Raw genomic sequence first — 17,342 nt, 5'->3', positions numbered from 1 at the left:
GATGGTAATACTTTTTCTTCAGGCTGGAAATGCTGACATGTTTTCATTTTTACAAAATCCTAATAGCCACAACTCCTATATACACAGGATCACATTTTAGCCTAATTTGATATAGGGTTAGAGCTTTGTGAAATAAAATAGCAAGCAAGAAGATCTACTCTAACGCCTTTTCATAGGTTATTGGCCAACAGAATTGAAACTGTGAACATAAAGGAAATTTCCCTGGAGAGTACAATTCTTTGTAGAGATGACAAAATGATTAGGCCAGCAGTGCTATTGAGCTAAACTTTATGGAAACTCACCACAGAGCCAAACACATTAAAACACAATTTTTTAGGTCAGTAAGAAATAATTTAGAGTTCAATAGTAAAAATGTGCAGAGGGGAAAAATATTGGAAGTGGGTCTATTTTTTTTTAAGCAGTGAGTATAACTTTTTAATAGCAATGCATAAATATTACTCTTTTTTTTTAAAACACATATAGATTTCTGGGGATGTTGAAGCATTAGAGCTGAAAGAACAATTACAGATTATTCTATTCTTCTCATTTTACAGATATAGAAACTGAGGCCAGAGAGTTAAATGCTTTCCTTAAGGACCCCTTAGAATTAAGGTAAGAATCTAAACTGTCTGATTCCGAGGCTAGTGTTCTTCATAAAATTTTATGGTTCAATTAAACCCTTTGTGATTTTCTCTATATCTTCTTTGGTACTGAATTCCCACAAGCATGCTACATTATGATCTTGATCAATGACAGCAGCAGATACGAACCCTCTCTTCTCCCTGTAGCATTTATTGACCCTTTGTCAGCTATAGGGATGTATATGCATCCTAGCAGCTTGAAGATGTAGCTATCAAATTGCCTCTTAACCTGAGAGAAACATATCAGTAGAGTGATCAATCTTGTACAACTCTCTCTATCAACCTGCCTCCCCTCCTTCCCCCCTACTCCTTACAAGTGAATGTTTATTTGCATGACCGATTTAATTAATAATTCTAATAAAAAAGACGGCATCATAACAATACACATAGGTACATTAAATAAAGGAATCAAAGGACCAGTGCTATGAATGTGGATATCCTGTGAGATAAAGTCAGACAATTATTAAGGTTATGTAGATCTTAGATCTTTAGCTCTTTGGTTTACCCTTCAATACTTGGACTTTACTTAACAGAGCGAGGAAAGAAAAGGAAAAGGAATTAACATTTAATGAGTACTTGCTTTAGACCCAGAACATTATTAGCCAGTTTACAAGCTCAATATCATTTAATCCTCACAACAATCTTATAAATTATTTCTCCCATTTTATAGATGAGATGACTGAGCTTCAAAGATTGAGATGAAGAGAACTGTCCAAAACCATGATGTAGGATTGTGGTTTCAACTCAGATATGTCATATTCCAAAGGCACTAGGTCTTTGGTCTGGGTAGTGGGGAAACACTGGAACAAGAGTAGGAAAAGCTAACTAAGTCTTGCCTATAGATTTACTTGGATTGTGAGTCTTTGGGCTCTGACTCTCCTTATTTAGGCCTCTGTTCCCTCACCTAGAAAGCGAAAGGACTGGTCTAAACCAGAAGTTTTCAACCATGTTCCATGGCACTCTGCAGCTTTTTAGTAAGTCACCTGGTTCACTGCGCAATGTGGAAGAAAAGAGGATTTCCTGATTTTCCTCCAAATCAACCAACTCACTCCAAATTTATCTTTGTTATGTCTTAGGGTCTGCCTAAGGTTTCATTTGAGGGATGAAAGGACTCTATTGCTTTAAAAAAAGTTTGAAAAAGAATTGACTAGTTAACATCTGAGACCTCTGCTAGCTCTAATATTCTGTCAATTGACTGGGTAACTAAAGTCCTGCTAGCACTTCTATTTGGTTCTCACTAGTGGCAATTTGCTGAGCTGGAACACCACAGGTTCCAGCAGTTATTCTGACAGTTCCAATCTACCAGGGAACATCTCTCACTTATGGAACAGAGTGACCATTTTGTATCTGCTTCTTGAGAATACACACAGGTTCTAGGCACAAGGTCGGGCAGGGGGTGGGGGGGGGAGGGATTTTGCTTCGCTTATGTTCTACTTCAGAATCCATGGATGCATACATTATTTGTGTAATGATTATGTGGGGGCATGTGTGTATTTCTATCTGGTAGAGTGTCATTCAATAGACATTTTAGCTTTCTCAGAACCTTCTGAAAACTGCAAGCCTAATTTTTGTCAAATATTTATAATTACAATATCCAGGAAAGCCTTTTCATTAACATTTTAAAGCAGTGAGGATAAAGTGAGTTGCTTCACACAGAACTCTGCCTTCAATAATCATCACGTCTAAATGTATTACTGCCTCTTTCAACTAAGACGAAAACCCTATCTCTTTTAAGTTGCAGGAGGGGAGATCAATTTCAATCTAAAATATGAATCATTCAAATTTGTGGTATCGCCTCTCACAGGGAATCAAGGTGCATTTTAATAGGCAAAAGTAACAGAGAGCCCATGCAGTTTCTTGTTGGCATGTGGGGATGTCTGAAGCCAACAGAGAGATGAAATGCTACTTGCAACAGCACAGCTGGCTCCATATGCAGCAAATCAGCCAAAAGGTATTGTTCACCTGAATCAGTCAAATCTAAACAGGAAAAAAACTGTCATGTCACCTACATTCTTATTCTCTCCAGTAGCCTCTTCCATTTTCCTTTTGGATACCAGCTACTGACATTTTTTTTTTTACTATCAAAAGAGGAGGTGTCCATCAAATTAAATAAGCTGGAGAGAAATATCCTCTATCCTGAGCTGAAATTTTCCTGAAAGTTAAATAAGACTTATTGTGTGACCTGTTAAAAATTGGAACTTCATTATTGTCTTTACAGGGTTGCTAAGACAGGGAGAAGAGAAAGGGTTGGTGGGTCCTTAGAAGGTTCTATTTGTGTTATATTTCTAAGGTTAATGTTTTGCTACTTTGGAAAAATGCACATGCATGCATGCATGCACAGGCATGCACCTACACACACTCAAGAAAAGAAGGAGAGAAGTTACTATCGTATTAGTGGTACCCATTTTCCAGGGAAAGTTTTGATACTATACTTTTTGGGGAGACGTTAAAACAGGATTTGGGATTCATGCATTGAAGCCTATTATTATTACCAATTGGTGCTCTAAGCAAGGAGACTATTTTCAGTATTAAGCTAGATTTAGCCCAGATATTTTAATATGTTAGATCTCAGGAGGTTGCGTAAACTAAAGCTATGCGAATTTTAAATACTTTCCTTATGTAGCTAGAGATTTCTTCCCTTTTAATTACTTTTCTTTTCTTATTTCCCTATAGATGGTGAGTCGTTTAATACCTGTACTTTACTGAATATCTGGGTCTTCTAAAAAGTGGGAAACGAAGCATATAAACATGCCTAACTTATAGAAATGTCTATATTTTCTTGGTTCCTGAAAACTGCTCAAATAAGGTATACATTTGACAAATAGGACCCATAGATGGCAGGATGGGACCATTCCATTCACAGAAGATACAGTCAACTCTTTTAGTTGTTCATATTTAGGAAGCAAAAAATACATTTGAAAAATAAAGCATAACCATAAATAGTTCTGACTTGCAAACCTTTTACCTAATAAGGAAGTTTGCTCTGAATAGTTAGCACACTGTCATCAATTATTGATCCCTATAGCTGATGTGCAAATTATATTTCTCTCTCTTTCTCTCTCTTTCTTGCCCTCATTCTTGGCTAGTCCCCCTCCCCTGCCCCCTGGCTCAGATGTGGTGATTTCGCTAATTTTTAAATGCAGATATCTTTCAGAAAATTTGGGACAAGTGTTCTACAGGACAAGGGATCTATTAGCTTTTCTGTACTTTTTCCATCATAAATTTCACTTCCCCCTTACATAAGAAAATATATACTCCTTACCTGATGTAATTCTACTGATGAAATTACTAACATCTACATTTAAAATTATAGCTACACTTAACAATTACAGCCAGAAGCCTACAGACCGCAAGAAGGCAAAGGGATTTAAGGTACCTTCATATAAAATCAATGTTCTTGCTTATTTTCTCCAGGACTCAAAGAACAGAGGCAAACAAGCTGAGAATGAGGGAGGCTTGCAGAAAAGCAGAAAGCATGGAAACTGTAGCCAAAGTCTGGGATACTACACCTTTACAAGTTTGGGACTTTAACTTAATCAGAAAAGAAGGCTTATTAGATCAGAGGCTAGGTCCTGAAGGCGTACACTAGCCCTGTCCTCTTCCCTTCCTAGCCTAACCTCTAGAAAGAGAAATTTACTATTAATGTCTCTACTTCCTCATCAACTTATACAACCATAATCCACAGTAACCTGGCTTCTACTCCCATTGCACCACAGAGAGTGCTTTGGCAGAGGTCTCCAATAACTTTCCAATTGTTGAAGACAAATCTTCAGGGTTTCTCTGACCTGCTGGAGGGTAGTTGTGGGCACTGTTGATCCTTTCTTTTTCCAATGCACGCCACGATGCGATGCTGTCCCTCCTCAGGCTTCTCTATCCACACTGAACTTGTGTGGCTCCACTGGATGATTCTCTTCTCTGTTCTCTCTTTGATTCTGATTTTACCTGGATTTCTGTCCAGTTCATCTTTTCACTGTACATGGTCTTTATGAGAAGTTTTTTATACTCTCACAGCTGAAACTACCACCTCTATTCTGATAATTTCCAATTCTTTATCTCCATTCTAGACTTTATACTCAGCTACCTACTGGACACTGCCTCAAATTCAACATGTCTAAAATTGAACTCTTTTATTTTCTTTCAATGTCCACCTCCTACCTCAAATCTCATAGCCCTAATCTCTCTCTTATGTGCCTATCGTGATTAATGTCACTGAAGACATATATTAGGAGTTAACTATATTCCTGCAATTCTCTTCCTAGTCTCTCCAGATTTGATCATTTACTCCTGCCTATTTTATCTTCCTATTATTTCTCAATCCTCTTACCTCTCCTACTCCTTTTGCATAATTACCTTCTTTAGTCTTAATTATTGAAAATCTACTATGTGGGTTCAGACCCCACATTGCCTAAGAAAAGTCTTTGATAAATCTAATCTCTATTAATCATTTCCTTGTTAAAATCCTTCCATGGCCCCCAGATAAAGGATAAAGTCCACACTCTTTTGCAGCCCTTCATGTCTGAATCCTGCCAACATATCTATCCTCATTTGTCAAATCTCTCCCACTTTCTACACTAACCTTATAAAAGTACTTTCACATCTCCAGATGATTCAGACTGTTTCATAATGCTACACCTTTACACGTGAAGAGTGGTGCTCTTTTTTCATCACCATGTCCACATTCAGGCTTAACCCAATCACACAGCTCAAAGGTCATCTCCTCTCCAGCTAGCCCTTAGTCATGCAGGTCGAATATTATTCTCATTTATGTCACTGTACCTTGTGTTTATGATTATTATTGAATGAATTCTTGAAAATTGAAGTCTCTGAAAATAGACAAAGAATGGCTATGATAGTATTTTGAGTTGTATTTGAGTTATTCATAGAACGATATTGGCTACTCTAGTTGAAAGTCCTTGCATGGCTCGCTACACTGGATTAAGAGCCTCTTCTCCGTGCCTCATATGGTACCACTGACTATACTGCATTTCAGTTGCCTGTTTTTCTTACTTGTCTCCACTCACTCATCTTAAAATCCCTTCAGGGTAGGGTTTTGGCTCTATTAATCTTTTCTTTTCCAATATCCTGCACAGTGCCTTGTACATTATAGGCAGTCACTATATATATATATATATTATGAATGAATAGTGCCATTGAATGAACTGAGTCTCAAAATAGAACTATTCTACTATTTTGCTTCTACTCTTTGAAATTCCCATATGTCTGAACTGCCATGCTAGAAACAACATATCTGATCTGGGATTAGTGCCACAAGGTCTGCTTCATGCACTGAGTAAGGGATGAGGTTACATTATGAGTTAGAACTGGGATTCAAATTTGAAAGCCCTCTTCTGACTGTCCAAGGACTGTTCACATCTCAGCCCTCAGAAAGCACTGGACAATTAGTCATCAAATACATTCAATCATCAATATGTTGGTTTTTTAAATGAATTTAACTGCGTGTTCCTGGAGGATATAATTATATAATAATAATGGCTAACATTTATTGAGTACTTATTTTGTTCTAGGCTGAATAATAAGTGTGTAATATGCATCATTTCATTTAATTTTTACTCTGTGAAAAGGATTTAACTGAGGTTTCGGAATTTAGATGACAAGATTTGTTCTAAATAGTTATGGATGGGCATTTGATTCTCTGTAACGAAAGCTCTTCTGGAATGCTATTACTGAAAAACCATTTTGAGTGTTTGCTCTACATAAGCGCTATACGAGGTAACCCATATTTTCAATCAATCTTTGAGCTTATTATCTTTTCAGGGATACAAATTATGAAAGCACGAAAAGGTTCTTATTCACAATATGTGCTAAATACCACATTCCTCATATCTGATAGACCCTTTGGGCTCTACCTCCTTTTTTCCTGTGTAAGGTGATGGCCAAGAGAGTTGCACATACTTCCTTAAAATAGGAGGGGCAACAGGTTTTTACATTCTCTCTTTCTTTCAATTTGCAGATCACAGGTCAATTAGATCAGTGTAAGGCTGGCTTCTAGTTTTAGATTATTTTAGATGATTTGTCCCATTCATAGATATTGTGAAGATGGGATAGGAAATATTATATATAGGGACACATCATATTCTCTTCAGCTAGTAGCATGTAAACTTTAAGGAAACTGAACTTTCCTACATGTAGTTGGCAGAATGCTTAAGTTGGATAACTGTATCAGTCAAAGGAGATTTAAAAACCCCATAAAAATGTGTGTGCCTTACATGTCCCTGTGCCTTATATTTATAAAATAGGTTTTCAGTAAACCATTGACCTCATTCACCTTTCATATTTAAATGATGTTTGTTGATTATCCCTAAAGTTTATTTAGAAAAATAGTTTTCATACATCAGCAAGTAGCATACTAATTATTAAAGAAAAGTTGTAAAAACCACAAGAAGAACAATTATGTTATATAGAGAGGCTTATCTTGCCTTACAACTTACATTTCATTGCACTGATAATGTTATGTTCATAGTGAGAGGCAGTGAAGTGTAGTAATAAAAAATTTGGGCTGTTAAGTAAGACTATTGGAATTCAAGTGTTGCTTTGTCACTTGCCAAACATTTAACTTTGGCCATGTTTTTCATCTTTGTCTAGTTTAGTTTCCTCATCTGTACGAGGGGAATTATATTCTACCTCTTTGGGTTATGTTAGAATTCAATGAGCAAATTCATATAAAGAAATTAGAACAGGGTCTGGTCCAGAGTAATCTAATACCTGTTATTTATAATTATTATAATATGGCTTTAGAAGTTACAAAGATACATTTTAACCTAAAACAGTTCATTCATTCATTTATTCACTAATACATTCATTCATTCACTAATACATTCATTCATTCATTCAATTTTTAACTAATCCACTTATTTACTAATGATTTACTGATTGCCTATTAGATACCAGGTTTTATTCTTGGTCATATGGGACATAGAATAATCAGACATTTATCCTACCTTCAGTGAATTTATAACTGGTGGAGAGATGAAAAAAATTATAGTAAAAAGGTATTTCTTAGTGCAGTACGATTTTCAGATTAGATCAAGTAAGAGTTCTGAATATACAGACATTTCTTCAAGCTCCCAGGGCTAAGTTCATATTACAGACAGAATTTTCACATTTTATCTTTAATTAACAAATTAATCAAATTGTGCTAGTACTCGGTGGCACCTCAACATACAGGGAGTGACTGGCAAAGGGAGATCATTAGAGCCCTTTCTGAAAATTCCATGTTTAGAAGCTTTTCAGCAGTGCATTATTTCCTGATGATTGTGTTAAGGTTGCCAGAATAAAACGTTTAAATAAGTGACACTTGTTCCTTATTTGCCATATTCATTATTGCTCCAGTTTTGAAAATCAGAATGTGATTTAGAAATTTAAATAGAAAAAAGTTAACATGTTATTAGGCACTAAATTTTTCTTTATTTGCCTCTTTTAATTCGTTTATTCTTTCAGATTCTTGAATATTTAAACCATTTAAAATATTAATAATGTAATGAAGAAGTATCAATATTTACATTAAATTGAAATTTGCACTGCTCTATAATGTTTTCACTCATTTATATTATTTATAATTACACTAAATAAATCATCCCCATGGAAGAAACCTAAGCAAGTATATTATACTATGGCTACTGCATGGCAAGTAATGGTTTTATTTCAGAGTAGGGTACTAAGAAAAATTAAGGAATATTAAACCAGAATAATAAAATATGTGATTTTAAAAATTCTTTGTAGAAAACTATGTGATTTTAAAAAGTCTTTGTAGAAATGTAGAAAAAATCATTTAAAATAATTATTTTCTATTAAGAACAAACTGACATTTAATGTAATATTAAGGTTCTTAAATCATGGTAATTCAAAGTTCATAAATCATGAAACTTCTTATTATAGTATTTTTTTTTAAATGGTAAGAATATCACATATTTTATCTCCATAGATAAAATAAAGAAGAAATGAACACGTCTGTGATGAACCAGACAATATTTGGATTTCTCAGAGACAGCTTAACTATCACAGGATGATACCATAGATATACATATGTCAGATTACTATAAAACATTAAATATAAAAGACAAGGATGGTTCAAATAACCGAATGGGACTGAAAAGGGAACATATCTGTAGACGTTTTTGAATATTTTGAGAAATATTCCACCTCAAAATCAGGAGCATTTTATGGCTTTAATAATTTGTTGGTTACTCAACTCTAAAAAGCACTAAAACTAATTACGGAAAAAACAATATTATATTAACATAGATCGCTCTCTCTCCCGTCCTTGTATTTGCCCTTCTCTGTTCATTTCTACCCCTCGGGAACTAAGACATGTCAGATACGCAGTATTTATTTTAGTAAAACCTTAGTATAATTCAAAACATGGTCTTTGAGCAACAGTGTTATTTATATGGAAAAACTATTTTATCTATGATCATTTACTTACTATTTCATTTTATTTATGGCCTGTGAAATTCTTGCTATTCCAAGGTGAATGGCTAAAGAAAACCAGTCAAGAGTAAATTTAAGCCATATTAATCTATGCTTCAAGATAATAATAGAACACATTTAAAAAATAAAACCACAAAGCAATCAAGCAAAAACAAAAAAACCCCACCAAAACAGCTGTCATCAGTCAGAAGGCATATTTCAGTTGGCTTTATCAATTACATATTTTTTTTTTCCTTTTCTCAGCTAGAAGACATTTCTCTAAGTCCACATAGGCCTCAACAGGGATTACAAAATTCTCAAATGCCCATATTTATTTTGGGGCAAAGATTGCTCGGTGTGAGAAATATACACACCAATCTGAATTCCTAAAGTGAACATATTTCATTCCTGGGTTTGATCTCTACTGGTGTACAGAAGAAGAGGCCCCTGGGAGAACTTTGGCAACACTTGTTACTTACGGTTAAGAGGCAGGCTTGCATTGGTGGCCCCTAGCTTGTTGGCAGCCACACAAGTATAGTTGCCGAAGTGCTCCTGTGTGACATTGGTGACGGTGAGAATAGATCTTGTGCTAAAATTCTGAATGATAATTCCTTGTTGGCCATTGAAAAGCCTAGAAGACAAAGCAAACTCTAGGTAAGTATTTGTTGTGAATGTCATTTTCACTTTTATCTTAGGTGGGGTTGTCATGGTAACACATAGAGTTTTGACTACATTGATGTTAGCATTATAGCATGATAATGGCACAATTATATTTTCCTTACATTAGTAGATCTTGAGGAGATTGTATGAAAGCTGCAGACTGTTCTTATGTTCTTATATATGCTCTATAACAGACTGAGCTCAGATATTCATGTGTTATTCATTTCTTGTATTTTAAAAAACTAAACAGTACAGAAGCACTGACATCTCTTCTACTAATTCAGGAAAAAGTAAGAGAATTAAATATAAAAATTCCATTTTTCTAGGAGTTATTCATTCTTAATAAGAAAGAGTGAAGATAAAATGAGAGCACTGAAAGTACAAGCTGATGTTTCTAGGTAAGCTGGTGAGAGTATATCTAGGCAAGTGGGCTAAAGCATATTGAGGCCATTTTAAGATGGTATTTTTGGTTTATTCCCATGAAAGTTAACCCTACAACTATGTGATAGGATGGTCTTGAGGCTTAGTTCAACACTGCTGACTGCCTCTACTGCTGCCATGTGCAAAACAAACAGATGACTTGCCATTAAATCTAGAAAAAGGCACTGGTATAATATTGAGAATAGCATTTAGAATTGAGAATCAGCTCTGTCAAATTTTAGTAATGCTCCTGTGAAAATCCTTAAACCAACCTGAGCCTCAATATGGATCTTAATGTCACCTGATTCTACCCTGACTACTCAACAATCTTTCTCCAGACTTACAGGCAGAGATCCTATCCTCACTCTCAATGGGGCTGGCATGGCTTTACCATTCTCAGCACATGCCTTGCCCATTCCTGCTGTACTCTTCCTGAATCTGCACCTTATGGTTTTCAACACTTCTGCCACTCAGATCCTTCCCTCCTCTTTTAGCCCTAGTCTAAATCCTATCCTTCATTCTTTAATGATCCTTAAATGATTATCCCCTCTCTGCATGTCTCTCTCCAAATTGTGGGATTTATAAAACCAAGACCACTGTCTTGCATTGCTCTCTCTAGCAGTTTCCACTATGTAAGTCTTTTCAATACGAAATTGATTGAACTGTTTTAAATTTCCCCAAAGGTAGGGCCATTTGGATATACTTTCTCTTATATTTAAGTCCTGCACAACATTTAATCATGGGCTTCTAGGTGCACAATAAATAGTACGTGGGCCAAAGGAATTTGTGCAACATGTCCTCATCAGTGGGTCCTTCAAAACACTCTGTTTCTAAATGTGAATTCTGCCACAATGAGGATGATATCCAGATACTAGCTTCTCCCTAACTAACCCCAGAGTTCACCGTGAAAGAGATGTGCTCATCACAATATAGGCTATGCAAGTCCATAGCTGAAATGGTATATATGATTTTTATCTTTAATTTGTTCAAGTTTCAGTAGTAGATATTTCTTTAATCACAAAAATGCTAATAAATGTCATTCTACAGAGAGTTTAAGTTGAACTCGTTCACATTATGCTACATGGCTTGCATTTGAATTTAGATAAAATAAACTGTACTTAAAGGCAGATTGAAATAAGCAGCCATGCTTGATTACTCTGGGAATTACTTACAGTTCATGTAATAGCTGAATTTGGTATATCCAAAACTCAAATGTTAATCTTATTAATAAAACTTTGAGTTGAATAAATATTGAGCAAACTTTAACTTGAGCAATAAGCTTAATGATCTCCAACTCTGATATAAGAAAATAGGGTATAAAATATAAGGAGGGATGGGCTTCTGGGGAAGATGGCAGAGTACGGAGCTCCAGGACTCAGTTCTTCCATCAAAATAAATACTGAACAGGCAGAAACTGTCTGAAACAACTATTTTGAAACTTCAGAGGCCAGAAGAACAGTGAATAGCATACAGGAAAAAGTGGGAGGAAGTGGCTGATAAACTACTGTAAAGCACGAAATAAACTGTTCTTAATGTGGCGGCTACCAGCACCCATTCCCCCACCAACACAGCAGTCTACCTTGGGGTCCAGCCCCTGGCTAGCTCACTGGTGACAGAAAGGGACATAAAAATTCTCTTCCCCAAGAACAGAAGTGGGCACTCTGATCACTGATTTTGAATAGCAAACTCAGATGGCTGGGGGCCTGGCTCTGTGGGCAGCCATTGTTTCAACCCCACCCCCTGGAGGGCAGAGGCATTAGAGATTTAAAGACACACTGTCTCCTCAGGGCTGTAGGGGACAGTTAGCAGAAGAGCTGCATTTGCTGGGCAGGTCAGGAAAGCTTCACTTTGTGTAACCTTTGGAGAACTTTTTGGTGCCCTTCCTGATCCCCTCCCCAGGGCACTTTGGAGTCAAAATGTACCCCCCTTCCTGGGTCTCTGGCCTTGTTTTGGCTGGGAAAGACTGACTTGAGAAAGTTATCTCCAGGGTGACTCCTCCCAGAATTTGTCCTTAGGATAAAGCAGCTTGAGACAATGAAAGGAGGGTTAAAAAAATCTACAGAGGTAGATAATCTTGGGCAAAGTCCTACTGGCTTCAAACAGCTGGGAGAAGGAGGTCTGTCTCCTGGGAATCAGAGAGAACAGTCAGACTCTTCTAAATAGGGGAATGCCAAGACAACTAAAAAGCAAAAGCCCAAGACAAGACAAAACCCAGAAAGAGAAAGAAAACCCTATACGCTGCATTCATTGTGTGCAGACCTTCCTGATCCCAGAGCTGAAGCTCAAGAAAATCTCTGTTTTATCACCAGCTGGTTACAAAACCAAGAAATAGACATCTCAGGGAAAAAAAATCTTATAGTTAAAAGTTTTAAATGTGAAAAAGTACACTATGTATTAGGAGTACAAGACAAGGAAACAGAAATTGATGGCCCATGCAAAGGAAGAGGATAAAAAATACAGAAAACAGCAATGAAGAAGACCAGAATGTGGACATATGAAACAAAATCTTCAAAAACATGATCTTAAAAGTCCTCAAGGAGGTGAAGGAAAGTACAGAGAAAGAAGTAAAGGATACCAGGAAAACAATGAATGAGCAATATGAGACTCTAAGTAAAGAGAGAAAAATTTTAAAAGGGAATGAAACAGAACTACTGGATTGGAAACCCAAAATAACTGAAGTAAAGAATGGCCAGGAGGGTTGCAAGAACAGATAGAAGCAGACAGAAGAAAGAATCAATGAATTCAAAGAATGACACTTGAGATGAGTCAGACTGAAGAGAAGAAAGATTAAACAAATATTAAAAGTGAAAATAGCCCAATACAGATTTGGGATACCATCAAGCATATCAATATATATATTATGGGGATACCAGAAGGAGAAGAAAGAGTGAAAGGGGCAGAAGGAATAGTCAAAGAAATAATGAAAGAGAACTTCCCAAACTTAAAAGGTATGAATATGTGCATTCAAGAAGCTCAGAGAACACCAAAACAGGATAAACATGAAGAAAAATACACCCATAAAAATTTATTTTGATTACACTATTAAATGCAAAGGACAAGGAAAGAGTTCTAGAAGCTGCAAGAGAAAGGTAATGTGTTATGTAGGAGGGAGTCACCATTAGATTGAGTTCCGGTTTCTCAACAGAAACCATGAAAGTAAGAAGGCAGTGGGTTGAAATATTTAAAGTGCTGAAAGAAAACAACTGTCTGTCAAGAATTTTATATCCAGTGAGACTCTCTTTCAAAATGAAGACAAGATTAAACATTCTCAGATAACCAAAAGCTAAGGGAGTTTATCACCACTAAACCTGCCCTACAAACAGACTGAAATGAAATGACACTAGACATTGGTTCAAAGGAACATAAAGAAATAAAGACCTGTAGTAAAGGCAATCATTTAGGTTATTATAAATCTGATATTATTGTATTGTACTGCTTGGCATGAATTCTACTTCCTACTTTCTACAGGTGCTAAAATGAAAATTAATAAAAAGTAATAAGAAACTTCCAGGGGAGATGGCAGAGTAGGGAGCTGCAGTATTCACTTCTCTGCTAAAAACAGCTAGTGAGTAGACATAAAGTGTCTGAAACAACTACTCTGTGGCTCCAGAGGCCAAGGGAGCATTGCATAACACCCATGCAAGAGCAGGACAAAGAGGCTGAAACACTGCAGTACAGAACTGTGAGTAAAGCACTCAGTGGTGACTGCTGGCGCTCAACCTCTACTCTCAAGGCCAGCTGCCTTGGGTCTGGTTTCTGATTGCCTGCTGGGACAGAGAGGGATATGGAAGTCCTCTTCCTCAAGAATGGGGGTGGGGGGGATACTGATGAGTACTGATCACGGCTTTTGATCATCAGATTTAGATATGTTGGGTCCCAGTGTTTTTTGTCTTCCCCAACAAGGACTGCTGCCATGGCCATTGTTTCAACTTGACCCCTGACAGGGGCAAAGGCAGTGGAATTTCAAGGATGCCAGCCTCTCTTAGGGCTGTGGGGAAAGGTTGCTGAAGAGTATCATCTGCAGAGCAGGCCAGGAAAGTCAGCTTCAGGATGTAATCAAAAAGGCTTTTTGGTATCTTTCCTGACTCTCTTCCCAGGGTTCTTTGGAACTGGTCTGTGCCCCCTTCATGAGTCCCTGGCCCAGTTTTGACTGGGAAATACTGACTCGGGAATGCCCTCTCTAGAGTGACCCTCTTTCTAGATTTCAACCTCTAGGCAAAAGGAGCTAGAAGAAATTAATGCAGAACATAAAAACAAAGCAAAAAACAAAACAAAACAAAAAATCCCACACACAGAGGCAAATAAAAAACAAACAGAATAGATCAAGATTCCTAGAGAAGGAAAAGAGGAAAAGAAGTTTTCCCTTGGGTATGAAACAATTGCATATATAGTGTAATCTTAAAAAGAAAATTGGCCAAGAATCAGAAGAAAAGCTGAAAAAAACCTGATCAGTAAAACACAATCCTAAAGATCTAGAATAACCTGAACCAATTATCAAAGAAGAGCCTTAATCAAAGCCAATCAATGATAAATCCCTAGGCAAGAGAGAAAAATAGACCTTCAGAGTAAACTCATCAAGATAATCAGATAAAAAAAAATTTTTGGAGTAAACACAGAATTCTGAATAACTAGTCAAAGAAATTCAAACAAATTTCCTAAATCAATTCAAGGAGAAGAAGGAAAATAAGGCTGGTGAGATAAAAGACATTAAGAAGACATTGGGTAGGCATAAAGAAGAATTTGAAAGTATGAAAAGAAACAACAGAATTTATGGGAATGAAAGGCACAGTCATAGAGATTAAAAGTACACTAGGTATACACAACAGCAGATTTGAACATGTAGAAGAATGAATCAAGGAATTAGAAATTAGGGCAATTGAAACCTCACATAGAAGAACAGACAGAACAAAGAATGGAAATATTGAGCAGGGTGTCAGGGATTTGAATGACAGCACGAAGTGCACAAACATACATGTCATGGGTGTTCCAGAAAGAGAAGAAAAAGGAAAGGGGCAGAAAGACTATGAGGAAATAATGTTCCCCAATTTCCCAACTCTTAGGAAAGACACTGTGCCAGTTTGAAGTTATTATGTACCCCAGAAAAGCCATGTCTTTTTCCTGATTCAATCTTATGGGAACAGCCATGTTTCATTTAATCCTTTAATTGGATAGTTTCAATGGAGATGTGACACACCCAATTGTGGGTGTGACCTTAGATGGAAATGTAATTCTACCCATTCAAGGTGGGTCTTGATTAGTTTACTGGAGTCCTTTAAAAGGGGAAACACTTGGAGAAATCTCAGTTGCATATGCAGACACAGATGCTTGGAAATACAGAAGCCCCAGGGAACACCAGGAGCTGAGAGAGTCAACAGAAACTAGATAGGAACCAAAGCTGACAGAGACACAGACATTTGGAGATGCTTGGAGTGCTGACAGAGAGAGCGGATACTTAGACATGGACGTTTGGAGATGCAGAGCCCAGAAAACATCACCATGTGCCTTTCCATGAGATGCCAAGCAGCAAAGACCCAGAGTTATGTCCTAGAGGAGCTAGTTGAAGGCCCACAGATGCTTGAAGAGGAAACTGCTGGCAACAATGGAACCAGGAACAAGGACCAGCAGACACTAGCCACATGCGTTCTCATGTGTTAGACATCAGCCTTTCTTGAGTCAAGGTATCTTTATCTGGATACCTTAGTTTGGACATTTTTATGGACTTAAAAACTGTAAACTTGTAACTTAATTCCCTTAAAAAAAAAACATTCCATTTCTGTTATATTGCATACCGGCAGCATTTAGCAAACCAATACAGACATAAATAAACATGTCCAAAAAAGGCAAGATAATACAAACAAAAAAAGAATAAATCCTAATAGACCTACTCCAAGAAACTTATTAATCAAAATATCAAATACCAAAGACAAAAAGAGAATCATGGAAACAGAAAAAGAAAAGTGATTAGTCACATATAAAGCCATAGTATTCAAAATAGCATGGTACTGGCAAAAGGACAGACATATAGACCAATGAAACTGAATTGAGAGCTCAGAAATCAAACCTCACATTTATGGCCAAGTGATTTTTTTAATTATACCATTGAATTCTTCAACAAATGGTGCTGGGAAAACTGGATCCCCATTTGCAAAAAAAAAAAGAAAGAGGACCAATACGTCACACCATAAGGAAATATCAATTAAAAATGGACAAAGGGCCTTAACATAGGAGTTAGAACTGTCAAACTCCTTGAAGAAAACTTAGGGAAGCATCTTCAGTCCTTGTGTTAAGCATTGGTTTCTTAGACTTTACAACCAAAGCACAAGCAACAAAAGAAAAAATGGCTAAATGGGACCTCATTAAAATTAAAAACTTTTGTTCTGCAAACGACTTTATCAAATGAAAGTAAAATGACAACTTACACAAATGGTAGGAATATTTGGAAACCACGTATCTGTTAATGGATTAGTATTCAGAATATATAAAGAAATCCTCCAAGTTAACAACAAAAAGACAAACAACCCCAACTAAAAAATGGGCAAAAGATTTGAACATACATCTCTCCAAAGTAGATATACAAACGGCCACAAAGCACATGAAAATATGCTTAACATCACTGACTACCAGGGAAATGCAAATTAAAACCATGAGATATCATTTCCTATCCATTAGAATGGGTGCTATTATAAAATTGGAAAATAAGTGTTGGAGAGGATGCAGAGAAAGAACACTCATTCATAGCTGATGGCAATGTAAAATGATGTAATCACTGTGGAGGAGGTTTGGCAATTCCTCAGAAAGGTAACTATAGAACTATTACAGTGTGACCCAGCAATCCCACTACTAGAGTACACCCAAAAGAATTGAATGCAGGGACTGAAACAGATATAGTCACACCAATGTTCAAATGGCATTATTCACAATTGCCAAAAGGTGGAAGCAACACAAGTGTCCATCAGTTGATGAATGAATAAATAAAATGTGATATATGCCTACAATGAAATATTATTTGGGGGGGGTGCAAGGGTAGTTCAGTGGTAGAATCCTCACCTGCCATGCAGGAGACCCAGGTTCAATTCTGGCCCATGCACTTACCAAAAAAAAAAAAAAAAAAAAACCCAAAAAACCAAACAAATAAATAAAAATGTCAAGAAATGGTGATGCAATAAGGGGATACTCACATGGAGAAATAATGAA

General features: G+C 36.6%; 1 protein-coding gene across 1 annotated transcript in view; it reads right to left on the bottom strand.

The window, feature by feature from the left end:
* NEGR1 (neuronal growth regulator 1) overlaps positions 1-17,342 on the bottom strand; it is an 886,099-nt gene that overhangs the window by 157,778 nt on the left and 710,979 nt on the right. Inside the window, exon 6 of the mRNA XM_077120622.1 lies at positions 9,548-9,699. Within this exon, the coding sequence (XP_076976737.1) occupies positions 9,548-9,699 (152 nt within the window). The remainder of the gene's footprint in view (positions 1-9,547; positions 9,700-17,342) is intronic.

The sequence above is a fragment of the Tamandua tetradactyla genome, chromosome 11, assembly GCF_023851605.1.
Source record: "Tamandua tetradactyla isolate mTamTet1 chromosome 11, mTamTet1.pri, whole genome shotgun sequence".
NCBI lineage: Eukaryota > Metazoa > Chordata > Mammalia > Pilosa > Myrmecophagidae > Tamandua > Tamandua tetradactyla.
Note: the sequence above shows the minus strand (reverse complement) of the source record. Positions and strands in the feature narration are given on the sequence as shown.